The 20,678-nt window shown below is 38.2% G+C and overlaps 1 protein-coding gene across 16 annotated transcripts in view; it reads left to right on the top strand.

The window, feature by feature from the left end:
• Ralgapa1 (Ral GTPase activating protein catalytic subunit alpha 1) overlaps window positions 1-20,678 on the top strand; it is a 212,136-nt gene that overhangs the window by 92,312 nt on the left and 99,146 nt on the right. For 9 of the 16 annotated variants that reach the window (XM_036205946.1, XM_036205950.1, XM_036205951.1 and 6 more), the window contains 8 exons: window positions 1,966-3,501; window positions 5,231-5,355; window positions 6,823-7,039; window positions 7,987-8,163; window positions 13,007-13,159; window positions 17,735-17,928; window positions 18,334-18,432; window positions 19,068-19,223. In XM_036205946.1, coding sequence (XP_036061839.1) covers window positions 1,966-3,501; window positions 5,231-5,355; window positions 6,823-7,039; window positions 7,987-8,163; window positions 13,007-13,159; window positions 17,735-17,928; window positions 18,334-18,432; window positions 19,068-19,223 — 2,657 coding nt within the window. The remainder of the gene's footprint in view (window positions 1-1,965; window positions 3,502-5,230; window positions 5,356-6,822; window positions 7,040-7,986; window positions 8,164-13,006; window positions 13,160-17,734; window positions 17,929-18,333; window positions 18,433-19,067; window positions 19,224-20,678) is intronic. The other 7 variants (XM_036205956.1, XM_036205953.1, XM_036205958.1 and 4 more) reach the window with 1 other exon arrangement.

Below are 20,678 nucleotides of genomic sequence, written 5' to 3'. Positions count from 1 at the left end.
TCTCTTAAAATTCTGATTTTATTTTGCTGGTAGATACAATTTTTTTATTTCTAGGTAACCTAAAGACTTTATTTTTTATTAATTTTTAATTTATTTATTATTATTTTTTTTATTATTATTATTATTATTATTATTAGATTTATCAAGACAGAGTTTCCCTGTGTAACAGTACTGGCTGTCCTGGAACTTGCTTTGTAGACCAGGCTGGCCTCAAACTCAAAGATCTGCTTGCTTCTGCCTCCCAATTGCTGGGATTAAAGATGTGCACTACCACCGCCTGGCAAGTCTTTATAATGAGTTCACAGGCATTGTGTTAACTTCCACAATTACACTTTGAAAAATTATATGTAGTACTTGATTTTGTGATTTGTGGTTTCATAAATATTTTTGAGGACTTAAATATACTTAGCACTTTACGATTATAAAAATAATATAATGACATTAAGCCTTTTTTTGAAACTGCATTATAAACTTGAGAAAAGAAATTTAGTTCTTCTGGATTTCAACTTCCTCATCTGTAGGAGAATTAATTAGATAATCTCTGAATCTCCATTTTGACATCAGAATCTGTACTTCGTTTTTATTACTTATTTATTCCTATTTTATGTGCATTGGTGTTTTGCCCACATACATGTCTATGTGAGGGTGTCAGATCCCCTGGAACTGGAGTTAACAGACAGTTGTGAACTGCCATATGTGTGCTTGGAATTGAACCTGGGTCTTCCGGAAGAGTAGCTAGTGCTTTTTTAACTCCTGAGCCTTCTCTCCAGACCCCCAGAATTTGTGCTTCTTAAAAAAGAGATGCAAGCAGCCATGGTTTCTAGAGTTTGGTGATGTCTTAGAGTTTCTATTGCTGTGATAAAACACCATGACCAAAGGCAGCTTAGGAAGGAAGGGGGTAATTTCAGTTTACAGTTTGTAGTCCATCATTCAGGGAAGTCAGGGCAGGAACTCAAGGCAGGGCCTAGATGCAGGTACTGATGCAGAGGCCATGGAGGAGTGATACTTAGTAACTTGCTCCTCTTGGCTTCCTCAGCCTGCCTTTTTATGGTACCCAGGACCACCTGCCCAGGGCTGGCATCACCCACAGTGATCTGGGCCTTCCCACATCAGACATTAATCAAGAAAATGCACCACAAGCTTGCCCATAGGCCAGTCTGGTAGGGACATTTTCTCAGTTAAGGTTTCTTTCCAAATGACCAGCTTGTATCAAGTTAGCATAAAACTACCCAGCACAGTGGTTGCTTATGAGAAGGGCCACTCATAGGTAGATAAGATTTCTCTATATCAGATTTAGATATTTTTTATCTAAAACAAAGAATATTTTTTTTTGATGTACTGATCTTATTTTGTCTTTTACTGATTATATTGGATAGTAAAGGATAGAATTTAAGATTATAGTAAATAAAGTAAAACAGAAGAAAACATACAGTGTCCTGACAAAGAGAACTTTAAGGAACAGAGGGGAGAGATTTCCCTTACTATATTATGTGGTCAATTGGATAGCAACAGTTGAGGAAAGGCAATGTTTTCTTCCTGCCTGATGGAGCAGAATTTCTAAAAGTCTACACGAAACACCTAAATCAGCCCTGTGTGTTATGATCTTTCTCCCCTGCTTACAGCGTGACTAGGAAAGGCTAACAAGTCTGGATGGCTTGGTGTATTGGCACAGCTCTATCTTACACTGCACTTCCAAGTGTTTCATTGCCTCACTCTTCATATGCATGTTAACATCTTAAGTGCATTCCGGTCGTTTTCTAATTCATTGACACCACATGCCTTGGGCCCATCGTATTTTTTGAAAAGTCAGCTTTATATTTTTTAATTGGTTTTCTTTAGTTGAATTTACAAAAAAAAAAATCAGAATTTTTTTTTTTTTTAATCGGGAAGCATTTGCTTGGGTTATGGGTGAGACAACTTTATATTTTGATAATTTCTACTATGTATAATTTTTGTCTTTTACAGATATTGATGATGCTCAAATCCTTCCCCGTTCAACCAGAGTCAGACATTTTTCACAGAGTGAAGAGACTGGAAATGAGGTTTTTGGAGCTTTGAATGAGGAACAGCCATTGCCTCGAAGTAGCAGCACGTCTGACATCTTGGAACCATTCACTGTTGAGCGAGCCAAAGGTGCAGTTCCTGTCGTTGACAGTTCATCCCGCCATGCTCCGAGCTTGCAGAGTTCCACAGAGGCTTCTTCAATAACTAGATCCACTGAAAGCCACATCACTGATTCTCATAGCAGAGAGTCTTCTCTGGAAGTTGGTGATAGCATATATGACCATCTCTGTCATTTAATAGGTCCAGTAGAACTTGCAGATGCAGCTTTCGAACAAATCCAGTACATTGACCTTGAAGGAGACGATGATCTTCTTTCTTCCCTGAAAGAATACTTTAAGGAAAACCAGGAAAATCATAGTAAAAATGAGCTAGGTAAAGATACAGCTTCTCAGAAGGTGATTATTGCAGTAACTAGAGATGAAATACCATCTTTAGATAAATTAGAATACACAGGCCAGGAAATAACATCAGAAAATCTCATGTCTGTTGTTGGGACTCCTGAAAATACAGCATTTCAAAAAGAACCAAGCTCAGCTGTCTTCACGAGTACTCTTGCACCTAACCAGTCAGTTAGTTTCTTGAGAACACAAACTGCTGAAAAATCTAAACAACTCAATCTTGATGAACAGTCCTCGGATCCTAGTTCAGATAGCCCTTGTGATAAAGAAAAAAAGAAACATCTGTATAGACAAACAGCCACAGAAGTAGATGTTTGTGTAGATATGACACTAGGTGAAAAGCTTAAGAGTATACAAGTCAATGAAAAAATCACCCCATATATAATGCATGCCAAGAAAACTGCACTAAAAGCACCAGTAAACCGCAGAATGCCTCATGTTTCCAACACTAGCAAGCTTTCTCCAACTAAGAGGAGCTTGTCTGAAACAGTAACGCATAGGGCCAAAATCATGAAAATTGCTGCTAAGAAACGCAATAGTGTTCATGTTACTTTTAGACCGTCTACTGAGTCTGTCCAGTTCTATAACCCTCTGGAAAACAAAGAGGCTCCATGGAAGATGAGACTACGGAAGCTTAGTGCCTTTAGCGGTAGTAGCAATAGCAGTGCCAGCAACACACAGACCAGCTCAACTAGTGGTACAGACCTTGTAAAACCTGGTGTGTACAGACCTCTCGATACGATTGGTGCAGCATCAGTTAGCAAACCAGTGAAGGAATCCACAGCGATTCCCACCACCACATCACAGAAAGAAGGAATTGCAAGTCACCAGTTAGGGAGCCGCAGTCCTCTCAGGTCCTCCAGTCCCGAGGCAGGACTACAGCAGGGCTCCCTGGGTGGCGTTTATAAAACTGTTGTACATGCTCTTTCGAAGCCGAAGGCAAATGTTTCCCCACAGAGGCAGAACAGAATGCCAGCAGAGGCTCCACTGAGGGATCTGTACAGTCATGTAATGGGCTATTTTGGAAGGAAAGCTGCAGGTGAGCACTAACAGTGTGCAGAGCGCAAAAGGAGAAAGACAGCACCAGTTTGGCTTAATGCAACTGAAGCAAGCTCTAAGCAATCAAAAAGCTTTGGGATGGTCACTGCTTTCTCTCTGTTTGGTTATGCATGCGCCTTTCCCCAGCTGTATTTTTCCCAGCATACAATATTTATTTAAATTACTAATTTCCCTTATGAGGCATTAAATTAAACCTCTTTGCTGCTGAACAATAAAATAGAAAGGGAAGATGCAGGAACAAACTCAATGACCTTTCAAAGGTCAAGTATTTTTCTTAGTGTGTCCCATGAGTTTTGAAGTTTACTGAGGAGTTGGCTGTACCTTCTCTCTTGCCCCACTATAGTATGTCTAAACGGGCATTAGCTGTGGCTAATTGAATCCCCTTATTTTTACTGGTAACATAGTTGGTTTTGTATTTTTTCCTTGGTAGAAGGTTACTTTGACATTTAACATGGCAGAAATCAAAGTCCTAAAACCAGCACCAATATTATACTTAACTATCATTGAAAAGGAAATCCTTTCTTTAACCTCAAAGAAGATTTAATCAGTTTCTGTTCAAGGCATTTCTGAAGAAAATTGTTGTAGGCCTTTAGTCTTTCATTCTTGTGTATAGAATGTATTTTTGAAAGATTGAAATATTTATTGTGAAACTTTAAATGTGCATGAAGGTTTCATAATAGCTAATCATTATTTCAATGTGGAACCTAAACATGCAGATTAGAAAAAGGAAGCAAGATTGTAGTAACCACTTAATCTTGTTTCAAAATTAAACAACTTTACAGATACAGAAACTTAACTTTCAGCAGTAAGGTAGGTTTTGTTTTCATTTGTTTTAACATGGTTTTGTTAGCATGATTAACAACGCTGTGTAATGCATCTTGCATTGAGCCATTAATGCCACTTGAGGGCAGTATTTACAGCTTAGCAAAGCCTGGCCAGTAATATAAAGACAGTGGTATTACACAGTCTGAAACTCTTCCTGGTTCAGCAGGAATCTAAGCAGCGCTGGTCTTTGTTCTACAGAGAAACAAACTTTTCAACAGTGTGATAGTGACATAATTAATTATCTTATTTTCCACCAGTTAGTTTTCCAAGTGAAAATAATCTTGTTACTATAAAATCATATTATAGTGTTAATGTTAAACAATCAAGTAACTATTTTGGTTTGATTTTTTTCTTGACTCTTGTGAAAATTTAACCTTTTTTCCCTTCAAGCACTGAGGTTAGATTTTAGGCTAAATCTAAAAAACAGTATACCAAATCATGAAATTTTAATTTGTATCCAAACCTAAATGTGTTTGTGTCTTACTGAGGTTTGCAAAAGTTGAAAGGATATATTCTTGCAGTTACTCTCTGGGAAAAGAGGGGGAATGTAAATTATTACAGCCCTATGGCAGCATAGAGTAGGAAGAAGGAAAAATATACCAGTTTCTTTATAGGCAATATTAACCTGACTTCAACTAGTGCTTCCCTCTAGCTTTCTTGCTGTTTAAGGTCAAACTGAAGATTGACTAACATCTGCTTAGTTAAATAAAGTAAATACAATTTACTAATTCTTAAAAATTAAATCTGAAAGGAGGGAAATTATTCATAAGTGCATGTTTGGCAAATAATGGCTATGGCAGAGGTATTTTGTTTTATTTTGTTTCAGATTTAGAAGATAGAGTTAAGTTGTTGCTCACTATATGTAGTTCTTTATTTGCTTCTAGTAAATAAAGAGGACATGGGCCCCAAACCGCCGCCTCTTAATAGTGACACTGGAGGCAGCAGTGCTAATGTCCCTGACCTGATGGATGAGTTCATAGCGGAGCGGCTTCGAAGTGGGAACGCCTCGGTGAGCTTGCTTTTCTGTCCTTTATTTGCCTTGAGAAAACGATAGAAAACTAAAAGGTAGGTATAGTGTATATGTGGAAAGTTTTCTTCAAAACTTCATTTTACTGAAATGTAACCCTTCTTTTATGAAGTAATTAAAACATTTTACCATGAATGTATTTATTTTTTCTGTGTATATATGTGGGTGCATGTATGCCATAGCATGTACATGAATGTCTGAGGACAGCTTAGGAGAGGTAGTTCTCACTTCTGCCTGTTTGTTCATCAGTGTTCACAGTAAGCACCTTCATCACTGACTTGCCAGCCCTTACAACTTTTTAAAGCTGGACTTAGGGGTACAAAGTTCTACCTAGCTGCTCAGGAGGCTGAGGCAGGAAGATAGCTAGTTCAAGACATTACCTGGGGTACAATGTAAGTTCTAAGCTAGCCTGTGTAACTTAGTGTGACCCAGTCTTATCAGAAGTAAAAGGAAAGCTGGCTGGACCTCAGTGATAGAGTGCTTGCCTAACATTTACAAATCTTTAGGTCAAATCCCCAGAGAGAAGGGGGGGTGGGCATGGAATGTATATGTGTGTGTGTGTGTGTGTGTGTGTGTGTGTGTGTGTGTGTGTGTGTGTATTTTTTGAGCTGGGGATGGAACCCAGGGCCTTGTGCTTGCTAGGCAAGCGCTCTACCACTGAGCTAAATCCCCAATCCTATGGATATGTGTTTTAAACTAAAGGTTTTAAATTATATTTTTTTTTTTTTATTAAAAGACATAAAACATTGAAACATGTAGCTTTTACTACAGACACACTGGACATTAGTAGTTATGAGCCACTTCCTTCCTAGTTCCCCTTACCCTCTTTGGAGGCTGGTATCACCTGCTAACTGTCAGCAGGAAAGAACAACAGGAGTCACTTAGCCCGCTTCCATAGTTTTGATAGTGTAAATATTGCTTAAAAAATTCAGATAACTCCAGAGTCGATGTTCAGATTTACCATGTATATTAAATATTAAGTATCAGAATGAAATTGAAGCTAATGTATCTCTAGTTCTCAGTTGCAGAATTGCTTTTAAAAACTGTCATATTCCATTTGGGTTTTAATTTGTCCATGACTGTTACCGTTCCTTTTATTTGAATTTTTTCTTTGAGTAAGTGAGAATTCTTTTAGAATCATCTTTTCACGTACTCTGTTTGCTTCTTTGTTCCACTATAAACTTTATTTTTCTTCTCTTTAAGAGCCTTAGACTCAGCACCATCTCACCTGATATTTGGCTCTTTGATTTAAGTAGAACTACAGTAGCTTAGGCATCAGGGACATGTCATTACATACTATTTAAAATGTTCAATAAGTATGTTTCTCCTATCCAGCTGAGGTCCTAAATATCAGCATTTATACTGGTTATTATCTTGAAAACTAAAGGTTTTAGATGCTTAATTAAGATTTTAAAGAATATTTTAATTGTAAAATATTTCTTGTTTTAGACTATGACAAGAAGGGGAAGTAGTCCAGGAAGCCTTGAAATTCCGAAAGACCTCCCTGATATTCTAAACAAACAGAACCAGATGCGTCCTGTTGATGACCCAGGTGTACCCTCGGAGTGGACATCTCCTGCCAGTGCAGGGAGCAGTGATCTTATGAGCTCAGATAGTCACTCAGACTCCTTCAGTGCGTTCCAGTGTGATGGACGAAAATTTGACAGCAAGTATCTTTTACTGTTTGAGTCTGTGTTTTCTGTCAGTTGTTTGTTGACTCGTGGACTGCATAGCTTTTACTTTGCTCTCTGATGTTACCCTATATGTTGATTTCACAAATTCTGAAGTAAGGTTTAGGGAATCCTCTTAGGTTGAGACCATTTTATTTTACAAAAGAGGGGGCAGGGGCATTTTGAAAAACCCAAACCACTGTCCATCATAAGATAAATTACATATTAAAGACAGAAGATGTGAAAAGAAAAATGATTTAGAATGGTGTTAATATTAAAATAAAGAGCCAGCAGGGTTACAAGATGCTGTTATTTAATGTACTCATATTTGACATCTGTTTTCCAATTCTGTTCTACCCAGACCCTTCCTTGAATGTTCCTCCATGTTAAATATCAGCAATTATTATCTGGTACCATATGTCACTACATCATTATGCTGGTGAAATTCTCTCTACACTTAGCATTCACAGAATAAAGTAAAAATCTTTGGGAATCAAGTTTATGAAGAGCTAGGAGGTACATTGGAGTAGTGTATGTTTCCTTCTTTAATAGGTTGATGGTATACTGAGCTCAAACAGGTGCAATTTTAAGATACGTGATGATGATGGTGATGGTGTGTGTGTGTGTGTGTGTGTGTGTGTGTGTGTGTGTGTGTGAAAGAGAGAGAGAGAGAGAGAGAGAGAGAGAGAGAGTGAGAGACAGATTTATAAAATACTTAAAAAGTAGTAAGTGTATTACCAGCTATCAGAAACTACATAAGAATGTAATTTTAAAATAGTCATTGTTAATAGTAAGGTGTTACAATCCTAAAATGTTTCTAGTTGAGAGCCTCAAAGTGTTACTGCTGCTTACACCGGCCAGAGTATACTGCAAAGAGTAGACTGGGAAGACTGGACATGTGAGTCTTGTGTTGCTGTAGTACTAGTCTTTCTTCTTCCTGCAGACTTTGGCTTTGGGACTGACATAGGGATCCCGTCCTCTGCTGATGTGGACTCCGGTTCTGGCCATCTTCAGAGCACCGAGGAACAGGAAGTGGCTAGCCTAACAACACTTCATTTAGATTCAGAAACAAGCAGCCTTAATCAGCAAGCCTTCTCTGCTGAAGTTGCAACAGTTACTGGTAAAGTAACTCACTGCAATGTTACTTAATCTTGGCTTCTAAACTCCAAAGAATGGTTAAGTTTCTACAGCTTATAGGACCTACTGCTATTTCAATGGAGTTTTTGGTTTGTTTTGTTTTCATTTGATTTTTATTTTATTTTAACAGAGGAGAAAACAAAACAAAAACCCAAAGTAGTTTCTTGACATGAAGTACATATAGGTAAGCATTAGTGGACCTGATGTATATGCACCAGACTAGAAGAGGTTATTAAGTAAACAATCTAGAAGAGGAAAAAAGTACTTCACTATATATTTTTCATTTTTTGGTTTTTCGAGACAGGGTTTCTCTGTGTAGTTTTGGTGCCTGCCCTAGATCTCACTCTGTAGACCAGGCTGGCCTCAAACTCACAGAGATCTGCCTGGCACTGCCTCCCAAGTGCTGGGATTAAAGGTGCGCACCACCACCGCCACCCAGTCCAGATACTTTTTAAATGTGACCAAACTCAACTTTAGTATAACAAGTGGAGTCCTTAATTTTTTTTAATATAAATGTTACTTCAGGGTTAGTGTAGAGATTAAAATGATCTTGAAGGTTCTACCGTGTGATCTAAACTTACTTGTAGATGTAACAGGCTTGTTAAATAAGAAACACAGAGCCAGTTGCAGAGTTAAAAACCACGAGGTCAGAGCAAGAGCAGAAAACCTTACCCTTCACTGCTTCTGCTGTCCTTCCTCTCCGCAAGAGACCTATTTCTGTGTGTCCTGTCTTTTTTATAGACTTTCTGTTCTGTTTTCTCATTGGTTGTAAACCCAGCCACATGACCTCCTCATCACTGCCTGTTTGTACAAACCTCCAGGTCTTCTATGGTTGGTATTGAGATTAAAGGCGAGTGTCTGCCATGCTGGCTGTGTCCTTGAACGCACAGAGATCTACATAGCTCTGCCTCCCAAGTGCTGGGATTAAAGACATGCACCACCATCGCCCAGCTTCTGCTCTGGCTTGCTCTGACCTCAGGGCAACTTTATTAACATACAAATAAAATCACATTTCAATACAAATAAAATATCACTATACTTACTCTGGTTCTAGCTATACTCTGACGCACCCCACTCAGAGGTTAGCCATTCCAGTTAACAATCATGAGGTAGTCGCTAATGATTCTAAGCATCCTGATCTCTTTAAAAACAGAAATACTTCCCCATGCAAGCTTGATTCTAATTCTACTTTACTTAAAACATTAGTAAACTGCTATAGGGGCTGAAGAGGTGGCTCAGAGGTTAAGAGCACTGGCTGTTTTTCCAGAGGTCCTGAGTTCAATTCCCAGCAACCACAAAGGTGGCTCACAACCATCTATAATGAGATCTGGTGCCGTCTTCTGGCCTGCAGGCATACATGCAAGCAGAACACTGTATACATGATAAATAAAACTAAAAACAAAACAAAACAAAAACAGAAACTGCTGTGTTTTTCAAAGGTTATTACAATGTGAAAGAAAATGTCACCACTCTTTTTTTCTTGTGTCTCTTTATTCATCAAAACTAAAGCTCCAAGAGCTAGGGAGATGATTCAATGGGTAAAGTACTAGCCAAGCAAGTGCGTGGATCTGAGTTTAGATGCCAGAACCCTGAAAAAGCCGGACATAGCAATGCATTCCTTCTACCCCAGCTTTGGGGTACTAAGACAGGTGGCTCCTAGGAGCTTGTTGGCCAGCCAGTCTACTCCAAAAACTAAGCTTCAGATTGAATGAGAGGTGCTATCTCAAAAGTTGGATAGCAATAAAAAATGATGACATCCTAATATCAACAATCAGGCCTCTCCATGCCCTCACATGCACCCCCCCCCACACACACAGGTACATACACACACAAAAGTAAATGAATAAATAAATAGTTCAAACAAAAAAAATCTAAAAATTAAAACTTAGTATGAAAAATTAGTTTTATGTTTGTTTATGTGGTCTTTTTTGTAGCTAAACTTCTAAGAATTTGTAATATGCATGCAACTTATGTGCTGCATTGAATGACCGATTCTGTTACCCTATTGGGAGGTTTTATTAGTAATACTAACCTTAATCTCTGACGTTATCTGTAGTGCAGGGGTGTTTAAAAATAGCTGGGCTTTTAATTCACAAACATAAAATTCAGGAATGAGTATAACTTCATATACTCAATATACAAAACTTTGTAACAATGTTTTCTGATGGTCAAGTTTGCATGCTTGGTAACATGGTAACTGTGTTTTATCAGAGGGATGTCACTTCCCCTGGGATCTTCTCTCCTGTTTAATACAGAAGTTTTCAGATACTGCAAGTAATCTAGAGGGAAAGATTAAAAGATATGAAGTTTAATACATATAGTTAATATAAGCTCTATGCATATTGGGGATATGAGTATCAGTATAAAAATGTTGGGTGTTTTTGCTTTAAAAAACTGTTTTAACAGTGAAAAACCTTTAAGTCAGCCATTATAAAAATTAAAGGTAATATTGATCCTTTGGTAATTCATCTTAATATAAACTGATTTTAAAATCTTTGATCTTGAAAATGAATTTAGGATATCAAGATGACTCATTGGGAAAAGGCTTTTGCCACCACTCCTAACAGCCTGGGTTGGTCCCAGAGATTTACACAGAGGAGGAAGAGAAACAGTTCCTGCAAGTTGTCCTGTACCCCACACATCCTGTGGTCAGTGGACACACACACACACACACACACACACACACACACACACACACAGTAAATCTAAAATGTCTGACATATTGATTTATGGAGATAAAAGAAATAGATTTGTATTTCAAAGCATTTGCTGAAAATATTGATGTCTCTTGGAGATGCTTGAAGTTTTCGATAAGTGTTAAGGAGATTTTTCTCCATGTGCCTTCCCTGTGATAGTGCTTAGGCTAAGCTTCAGAGTCCTCAGGCTTCTGCAGCTGTCTTATCATAGGAATTTTCTTGTATGTCAAACAAAAGGAACATGCCACCTAGTTAGTAATGTGACTCCACCTACTTAATCCTAGGTGGAGTCGAATTATTTCTACACATAATAGTCATATGATCATGTGATTATTGTAACATGATGCATATACTATAGTTCTTTATCTTTTGAGCATTTATTGTGCTACTTTTAAAAATTACTCAAGTGATATGTAGAACCACACTTTTAGAAAATTAATACAAATGTGTAACTTATATTGTTTTTTGCTTTACTATATAGAAAGAAGTAAAAAGGGTAGAATATTATAATTACTAGGTCTAGAACCTTGATATTTCTGAGCTAGAAAGAAATTGAAGATGAGAAAATGAACTATGTATATAGCTCCTGTTTAGTACCAGTGGACTCTGTTCTGTAGCTCCCATCAGCTATCCTGTATGGCAGTTATGCCGCACAGTGCTTACTGGCAAGGTGTCATGCAGCTTGGTAGATACCAGCAATGCAATGATATGTGACAAGTAACAAGCCTGTGTTTAAGGAGCTTGTATTCTGCTGAGGGGTATTTCAAACTGAACAGGCATGTTAAAGTCAGTATGATAGTGGTATAATGTGAACGTATGAAAGTCTACCAAGCCATATAGCAGGGAGTTACACTTGGTAAGGTCAGGAGTAGGCATCAGTAGGAAACAATGTCTAAGCAAGAATTTAATCAGGATTCTGTACAAAGAAAAGAAAACATGGAAAAGGTCTAGACTATGATGACTTTAGTAAATAGAGTTCATTTGGCTAGAATACAAAAATTAAAGGCGGATTGTAGAGTAATAAGAGCATTACAAGGACGCCTGAACACTAGGAAGTTAATTGGAGGGTTTGCAAGAGAAATGAGACTTGGAGGATGTTTGTTTGTTTGTTTGTTTGTTTGTGTGTTTGTGTGTTTGTTTTTGAGACAGGGTCTCAGGTTGTAGCCCAGGTTGACTTTAATTTAAGTTCATGGTCATCCTGCCTTAGCCATCCAAGTGCCAGGATGACAGGCATGTACCACCATATATCTATTGATTTGCAAGATTTCTGTTTGTTTGTTGGTTGGTTCTGTATGGCAGTTTTTGTGGGGAGGGGTGTAATTCTTTCACATGTATTTATGTTGTAAAGGTGTGCATGCATGTGTGAGCTGTGTACATATAAGGTAGAAGGTGATTTCCCAGAGTAAGTTGTCTCCCTCTACCACATAGATTTTGGGGATTTCAAGTGGTCAGACTTATTAAGCAAGTGTCTTTGACTGACTGAGCCATCTTGCTGGCCATGTTTGTGTGTTTTAAAGGCAGACTGTCATTAAGCCCAAGCTGGCCTCCGACTGAACATGTAGCTGAGGATGACCGCACTGCAGTCCTGGTCCTCTTCACACCTCAGTGCTGGGGTTATAGGCATACACGTTGCCTCTGGAGGATCTTAAATGACGACATAATCAGAAAACGCATTTTCATGTGTTTTCACTGTACATGAGAACGGATTGGTGGGAAAGAGTAGAGATGAGGGGACACTGGAGGCTGGGAACTACTATAAACCAAGTTAGCATTGATCACTATTATTATTATATAGAAGAACAGCCCCGTCACTGTTGACTTGTCCCAAATTCAAAAGAGAAAAAGAGGATAAATAGCAGTGGTACCAAAGTTTGTATAGTTAGACCAAGAATGAAAATAGAGGTTGTCTCTGTCACTGATGGTTCCCATTACCTGGCATATCTATTCCTGATCCTGTTAGTCCAGCGGGAGACAGTATTGTGATTTTTGTTGACATCTTTGGATAGTATATAACTTGGTTTGTCTTTTGATGTTTTAAAGTTATGTCCTACTGGTGTTTGAAATATTATGTCTTAGATAGGATACTGAATATATTCTTCACGGTAATTTTATGAAATTTTATCTTTACAGGTTCAGAAAGTGCATCCCCAGCCCATTCCGCTCTGGGATCCAGGTCACAGACACCTTCCCCATCTACACTAAATATAGATCACATGGAACAGAAGGACCTGCAGCTCGATGAGAAGCTCCACCACTCTGTTCTGCAGACGCCAGATGACCTAGGCAATGTTTGCAAGAATTTCTGTTCTTACAAAGCACTAGTGTCAGGAGACCTTAGGGCGTCATCTCAGCAGTGCTTATTTATTCTTAGTTTACGTCTCTGACTTTTCTGAGCCTTCTGTTGGTTTTCTTGCCCTTAAAAGGGGCTATTATAAAAATAGCTCTGATTGTTTTCACGTTTTATCACAGGTTTTAACAGCCTTATAATCAGTGATAGTGATTGCACCGTATGGTAGTGTGTCTTTTATCCTCTCCCACCCCTCTCTCCTTCCCCACGTTCTCCTCTTTCTGTTTGTGAGACAAGGCTCACTGTGTATCCCTGGCTGCCCTGGCCTGGAACTCACAGAGGTCTGCTGTCTCTGCCTCACAATTGCTGGGATTATAAGCATGTCACCATACCTGGTTCCCCGTTTTAAAATTTTAACTTTGAGACAGGGCGTTGCACTGTAGCGCAGGTTGGCCTCTATCTCCTACTGCTCCTGTCTCAGCTCCCTGAGGGCTGGGATTATAGGTATGCTCACCATGGTTCAGGTCTCTGAATACTGTACTCGAGTATCTTGCTCACTCACAGGAGGAAGTAGCAGCACTATCTTGTCAGCCAGGCTTTTAGTAAAACAATTTGTCAAATTAGTAATTTCACCTATTTTTTTGTTTAATGCATTTAACTGAAATCTGCATAGTATAAAAAGTGTCAGATAAACACTTGAAACATATTCTGAAAATTAGCCAAGGACATATCTGACAAAATATAAGTCCTATTAAAAGTTCATTTTTATTATTCATAGTATTTAATCTTACCAAGGGAAGAAATGAAAGCTATTTAACTCCTGGACTACTTTAAAGGGCTCATTCTATTTTTTTCTCTCTATATATATCCCTAAAATTATTTTATTTGTTTTTCTGTGTATTGTTGATATTCTTTTCTTTTAATTGAAAATAGATTCTTCTCTCCTACGATACATTTTGACCACAATTTTCCCTCTCTTCACTCCTCCCAGGCTCCCTCCCCCCACTTCACTCCTCCCCTAGATCCACTCCTTCTGCATTTCCTCTTCAGAACAGAGACGACAACCAAACAGGACAAAACAAGATACAGTGATACAAGACAAAACCTATTGTAGAGGCTGGATCAGCACCCCAATAGGAGGAAAGAGTCCCAAGAGCAGGCAAAGGAGTCAGAGACACAAACACCAAAACCAACGGCCATAACGTATACCCAGAGACCTGGCGCAGACCCATGCAGGCCTGTGCTGGCTGCTTCAGTCTCTGTGAGCCTATGTGAACACTGTCTAGTTGATTCGCTGGGCCATGTTCTCCCGGTGTCCTCCATCCCCGCTGACTCCTACAGTCTATCCTCCCCCTCTTCCGCAGGGTTCCCGGATCTCTGCAGGACCTGATGTAAACCTCCAATTTAGACTCTCTCCATATAAAGTCTGGCTATGTGTTTCTGTACCTGCTCTCATCTGCTGCTGCAGGAGGAAGCTTCTTTGATAATGGCTAGACGAGGCACCAATCATGAGTATAGCAGACTATCGTTAGGCATTATTTCAGTATTTTCATTTATTTATTATTTGCCAGTTGTTTGGTCTCTGGACTATCCACTAGGAATTATTTCAGTGTCTTCATTTATTTGTTTGTTTGTTTATTTGTTTAGGGTTTCTGGGCTATCTAGTCTTTTGTTCCTGGCCATCCAGGCATTATAGGACATGGGCTCCCTCTCATGGTGTGGGCCTCAAATTAAACCAAACATTGGTTGGCCACTCCCACAAATTCTGCACTACCATTGCCCCAGCACATCTTGCAAGCAGGGCAGATTGTAGGTGGAGGGTTTTGTGGCTGGGTTGGTGTCCAGGTTTCTCTTTTTCTAGCCTGCACAGTACCTTCTTGCACCAAAGAGATTAGAATGTAGGAGTAAAGGCTCCAAGATGCAGGACCAGCTCAACCTCTCTACATTCTGTGAGCTGTACGGATGTTGTCCTCTCCACTGGGCCCCTGCTGTCAGTTTTCAGAGAATGACCTTCCGTCCTAGCATCAGTCTGGGTTGTTTAGGGATCTCCACAGGACCCTGTTGGCTCAAACAACTACAACCCAGTCCCACCACTGGCAGCCTTGCCTGACTACAAAAGACGACCAGTTCAAACTCCATAGCCTCTATTACTAGGAATCCTCACTAGGTTTACCCTCATAAATTCCAGGAAGTTTCCACTGCACAAGTTTTCTACACTGTCCCCCAATTTCAGCTTTCTCTCCCTGCACTGTCTCCCTCTACCCACCCACTCCCTTATACCTGATCCCTCCCACTCCAGTCCCCACCGCAAAGTCTATTCTATTTCTCCTTCCCAGAGAGATCCATGCATCCCCTAAAGTAAAGGGGCTCATTCTTTAAGGTGCAACTAACGCCTAAGTTTCTGCTTGGTGGATTGGGGTGGCCTTTAACGTGTTTGTACACTGTTTGCCCACCATTTGGAAGAAAAATTGTAAATTACAAAACAGTTAATATGACTAGTTTTTTAAAAAAATCCATAAATCATTCATTTTACCAGGCTGTTACCATTTTACCAATTTATATGTTTTTCCACATATAATTTAAACTTGTAAATATTTTATACCTATAAACTTAAGTAGATCTGTCCCCCAAATATGCGTGCTTCCTGTATATCCCAATGTGTTAGCTTCATTCACAATATTTAACATCAGTTACCATTCTTTTAGCTATAGTACATTTCCTCAGTTAGCCCATTAATGTCATTGGGAGCTCTGCCACACAACTTTTATTTTAAACAAATACTGTTTATTGTTTCTTGCCCCTTTATTATTGAATACTTTGTAGTTTTACTCTAGGAAGTTAAGTTAGAGACAAATGAATTGATCTCTATACACACACACACACACACACACACACACATGTGTGTGTGTGTGTGTGTGTGTGTGTGTGTGTGTGTGCACGTATGCTGTAGACTAGGAAGAGTATTACAACTCTATGTGGTTAGAACTCAGTAGCTTTCTTTTGATTTACTGGCTTTATACTGAAAGCCTACTTTTTATTCTGAAGATTAACTGTATAATATCTTTTAAATATTATTAGTTATTATATAATTTACATGCAAAGAGAAAATTTAAGCATTACAAATATAAGATATATGTCTTGTAAAAATGGACAGACTATAAATTATCAATATATTTGGAATATTATCAAACATGAAAGATCTTATTTAAGCTGGATGGTGGTGGCACATACCTTTAGTCCCAGCACTCAGGAGGCAGAGGCAGTTAGATCTCTGGGTTTGAGGCCAGTCTGGTCTACAGAGTGAGTTCCAGGATAGCAGGGCTACACAGAAAAAGCTTGTCTTGAAAAACCAAAAAAGAACCTATTTGAGATTCTGATGGTCTAAAAAATGTTTAGTTTCTTAAGTTCTTTAGTTGCAAGGATATCAGCATTTTTATTTATTTTTGTTGAGTTGTTTACTACAAGCTTTCACTGGGTAGCCTAAGCTAGGCTTGAATTCACAGGCTGGACTTGAAATGGTGGGGATCCTTCTGCCTCAGCTTTGCTGAGAGCTTGGATCACAGGCATGAGTCACCATTTGTACTTTGTTATAATCCCTATACAGTTGTAAGCATTGAATAGTGGATTCTTTAAGCTGGAAAAAGTCTGTAGTGAAACCATCTATTTTATAAGTGAGGAAGTATAACCTTAAGTCATTAAAATAATTTGTTTAATGTGGTTAGTGGCAGAAATGAGACTAAGATCAAAGTTACCTATATTTATTGCTTATCACCTTGTCAGTATTAAAGATAAAAAGGATAATTATGCCGGGCAGTGGTAGCAGAGGCAGAGGCAGGTTTCTGGGTTTGCGGCCAGTCTGGTCTGTGAACTAGTTCCAGGACAGCAGGGCTACACAGAGAAACCCTGTCTCAGAAAACACCACCACGAAAAGCACAATTATGCTAACACTGTTGTGTTCAAATTGTAGTACAAGAATCTTCCTTATGTGGTGATAACTCTTCTGGTGCTACTGTTTGCACACTCTAGCTCCATAGAAATTGGCTTATGAAGACTTCCTACAGGAATTACTTTAGCCTAAGATTTTCTGCTTGATGATATGATCTAAACTAGATAATAAATAAAAGTGAGAGTGTGTGCTTATAAAGTTGATACTTGTGCCCTACATACATGTCTCTATCACAGGCTGGCAAGATGGCCCAGTGGGTAAAAGCGCTTATAGCACAAGCCCTGCCAGCTGCCTTCAATTCCCAGAACCCACAGTGTAAGGAGAGAACCAGCTCTACACACATACTCTCTCACACACATCACACACATACAAGGATAATAATTGCCTTTTTTGATAGCTGCACAAGAAGTGGTAGTTGTATATTTTTTCTTCAGCAAATCTCAATAACAGCCCTATTAACAAGAAATTATTACCAACATAGGGAATTATGAATTGGCAAGGTTTTGACATTATCAGAAAAAATGGCTTCTATTTACTTCCATTTGTTCACATTTCTAGATATTTAAGATCTTTCACTTAGCTTGGCTCTTGGGGTACTGACACAATTATGTTATTTTTTCTGTAGAAATCAGTGAATTTCCATCTGAATGCTGTAGTGTGATGGCAGGAGGTACACTCACTGGGTGGCATGCTGATGTTGCTACTGTCATGTGGCGAAGAATGCTGGGCATTTTGGGAGATGTCAATGCTATTATGGATCCTGAAATACATGCCCAAGTTTTTGATTACCTCTGTGAACTTTGGCAAAATCTAGCCAAGGTGAGAAAAAAAATAAAGACTATAAGAGGAAAAGGGAAGAAAAATAAAGTATTAATAAGTAGAAGAAGGCCTGGTGTGTGGTGCACACCTGTAATTCTGGCATTTATAAGATTGTGACAGGGGATCATGAGGTAGAAGCCATGCTGGGGTACATAGCAGGTTCCAGGCCAGCCTTGTCTATCCTGTCTCAAGAAACAACAAGCACCTCTCCTCCTCAAAAAGAAGAGGCCTTTGAGAACATAATTACAACCTTGATCTTGCTTTGAATTCAGTGAATGCTCAGCCTGGTGAAGTCACTTGTAGGTTGTTATGGTAGAGACTGGATTTGACTTCTGTTTAAGGTAGAACAGCTAAAAGAGGAAATGGTGTAATACATGTGTGTTACCTTTCATTTGAAAATTATAGATCAGAGATAACCTTGGCATTTCAGCAGATAACCTGACTTCACCTTCTCCACCTGTTTTGATTCCTCCACTAAGAATTCTTACACCTTGGCTTTTTAAGGTAAGCTTAATATATAAAACATTAATGTATTTTCTTTAATAAATTAGTCTTGAGCATTTGATAGAAATTTTAACAGACGTTTGGTCTTCAAGAACACTTACTTTTTAGCCAGTATCTTTAAGAAATTTTGCATAGAGAGGAGAGTTAGACATAGCAGAATCACATTACTTATTTATTTATTTAATAAAGCAAAAGTAAGTGTAGAAAAGTATGTCTTAAATGTTTTAAATACATTTACTTGTTTTTATTCATTTTCCCCCTGTCAGGGATGTAATCCACAGCCTTGCACATACTAGACAAGTGCTATAGCACTGAACTATACCCACAACTCTAGAAGAGCCTGTCTTCATTATATTTAAATAAAAAGTAAAGCACCAACTATAGTTTTAGAGATTTATTTCTCTTAAATATTGTTTGATGCTTGGATTGTTTTCAAGTGAAACAGTCTGTGGTTATTCATTAGTACATTGAATCATTTCAGTAACATAGTTTCCCTAGTCCTGACTTCTGGTTCATTAACAAAATTAGACCAACAAAGAAATATATGAAAACAGATACTGCTCATTATATTTGATTGTTTAAATAGTTATAAACATTATTGGTTTTTAGTATTAAAACGGATTTCTTAATTTTAGGCAACCATGTTGACTGATAAGTATAAACAAGGTAAATTACATGCATATAAACTTATTTGTAATACAATGAAAAGAAGACAAGATGTATCTCCAAATAGAGATTTTTTAACACATTTCTACAATATAATGCATTGTGGACTGCTTCATATTGATCAGGTAAATGTGTGTATCTTTTTAAATGTTTTATCAGTTGTGTCAGTTGTCAACTTGACAAAAATTAGATTCACCTAGGAGCTGGGCCCCTGACCATGTCTGTGAGAGATTGTCTTGATTGCATTAGTTGAAGTGGGAAGACTTGCCCACTGTGAGTGGGTACCATTTCCTGTGCAGAGGATCCTGGACTGGGAGATGGAGCAAGCTGAGGACTAGATGAACACATTCATTGTTCCACTCTGTCTGTGCACATATGTGACTAGCTGCTTCGAGTTCTTGTCACTGTGACTTTCCTGCAGTGACGGACTATCACCTAGAGATCTGAGTTAAACAAACCATTTCCCCTTGAGTTGTTTAGGTCAAAGTATTTCATCATAGCATTAGGAAAGGAAACAAAGACACTGGTTTTCATTCTGTTTAACTCTGGCTTCTGAAGAATTAAAACTGTCCTTCACACGTAGTGACTATATATAATTCACTCCCACTTTATGACCTTATTTATTCTTGAAAAGTAGTTGAAAACAAGCTATCGCCGTACTTAAGAGACTGATTTCAGTGTTCTTTCAGCTTTCACATGCTAACCAACTCACTTTTTGAAGAGATTAGATAATCCTTTGTTTAGGTTGTTTTCTTTCTTAATATTCCAATGTGTCTGTTTTTAGGTATTTTATAATTGATTCTTATTGACATTTGAGGAATATGAATTTGCTTACCTTTTCATACAGCAATCATAAGGTTTATTCTACTCTAAAATTTACCTCATATTTTCTTATTACTCAATACATTGCCATAATGATAATTACATTGCCTTGGCAACTGTGTCATTTATGTTCATTGAATAATCATAGATAGGATTCTAGGACATGTATTACAGGGGTGTTGATCTTAGTTGGAAAACTTAAAGTGTGAAAGATTACTGTAATTTGGCTAAATGTCAGTTGGAGAACACTAATATTCAAAGCTGATAGTTAATTTCTTTCTGATCAAATGAGAAAATTTTATTCATTAATTTGAAAATAATTGTAGCGTGCTGACCCTTATAAACATATCTCATATACTATTACATTCTTACTGCTACAAAAATAGAGTTTTCATTTAAGGTCAGTCACATGCAGTAGAAGAACACTGGTTGGGAGAAGAAGGGGATCAGTTGGGAGTAGGTGGGCCAGTGACAAGAAAGGGTTGTGGAGTAAGTATGATCAAAATATGTTATGTACCTATATGAAAATACCATAATGAAACATTACTATTTATAATCAATACAGGCTAGTAAAAACCTTTCCTAAAAAGTCACATTGAATAATACAGCCAAATGCACTGCATGTTTCCTGGTAAATTCCGGAATCATAATGCCATATTAAGAATATTCACTTAAAATCACCTACCTTTAGGTTTCTGAAGCCAGATATCTATTATTCAAGGACTTCCAATTTGTCTATTTTCAAATAAGGTCTCTCC

This window comes from Onychomys torridus, chromosome 14 (assembly GCF_903995425.1).
Source record: "Onychomys torridus chromosome 14, mOncTor1.1, whole genome shotgun sequence".
Taxonomy (NCBI): domain Eukaryota; kingdom Metazoa; phylum Chordata; class Mammalia; order Rodentia; family Cricetidae; genus Onychomys; species Onychomys torridus.
Note: the sequence above shows the minus strand (reverse complement) of the source record. Positions and strands in the feature narration are given on the sequence as shown.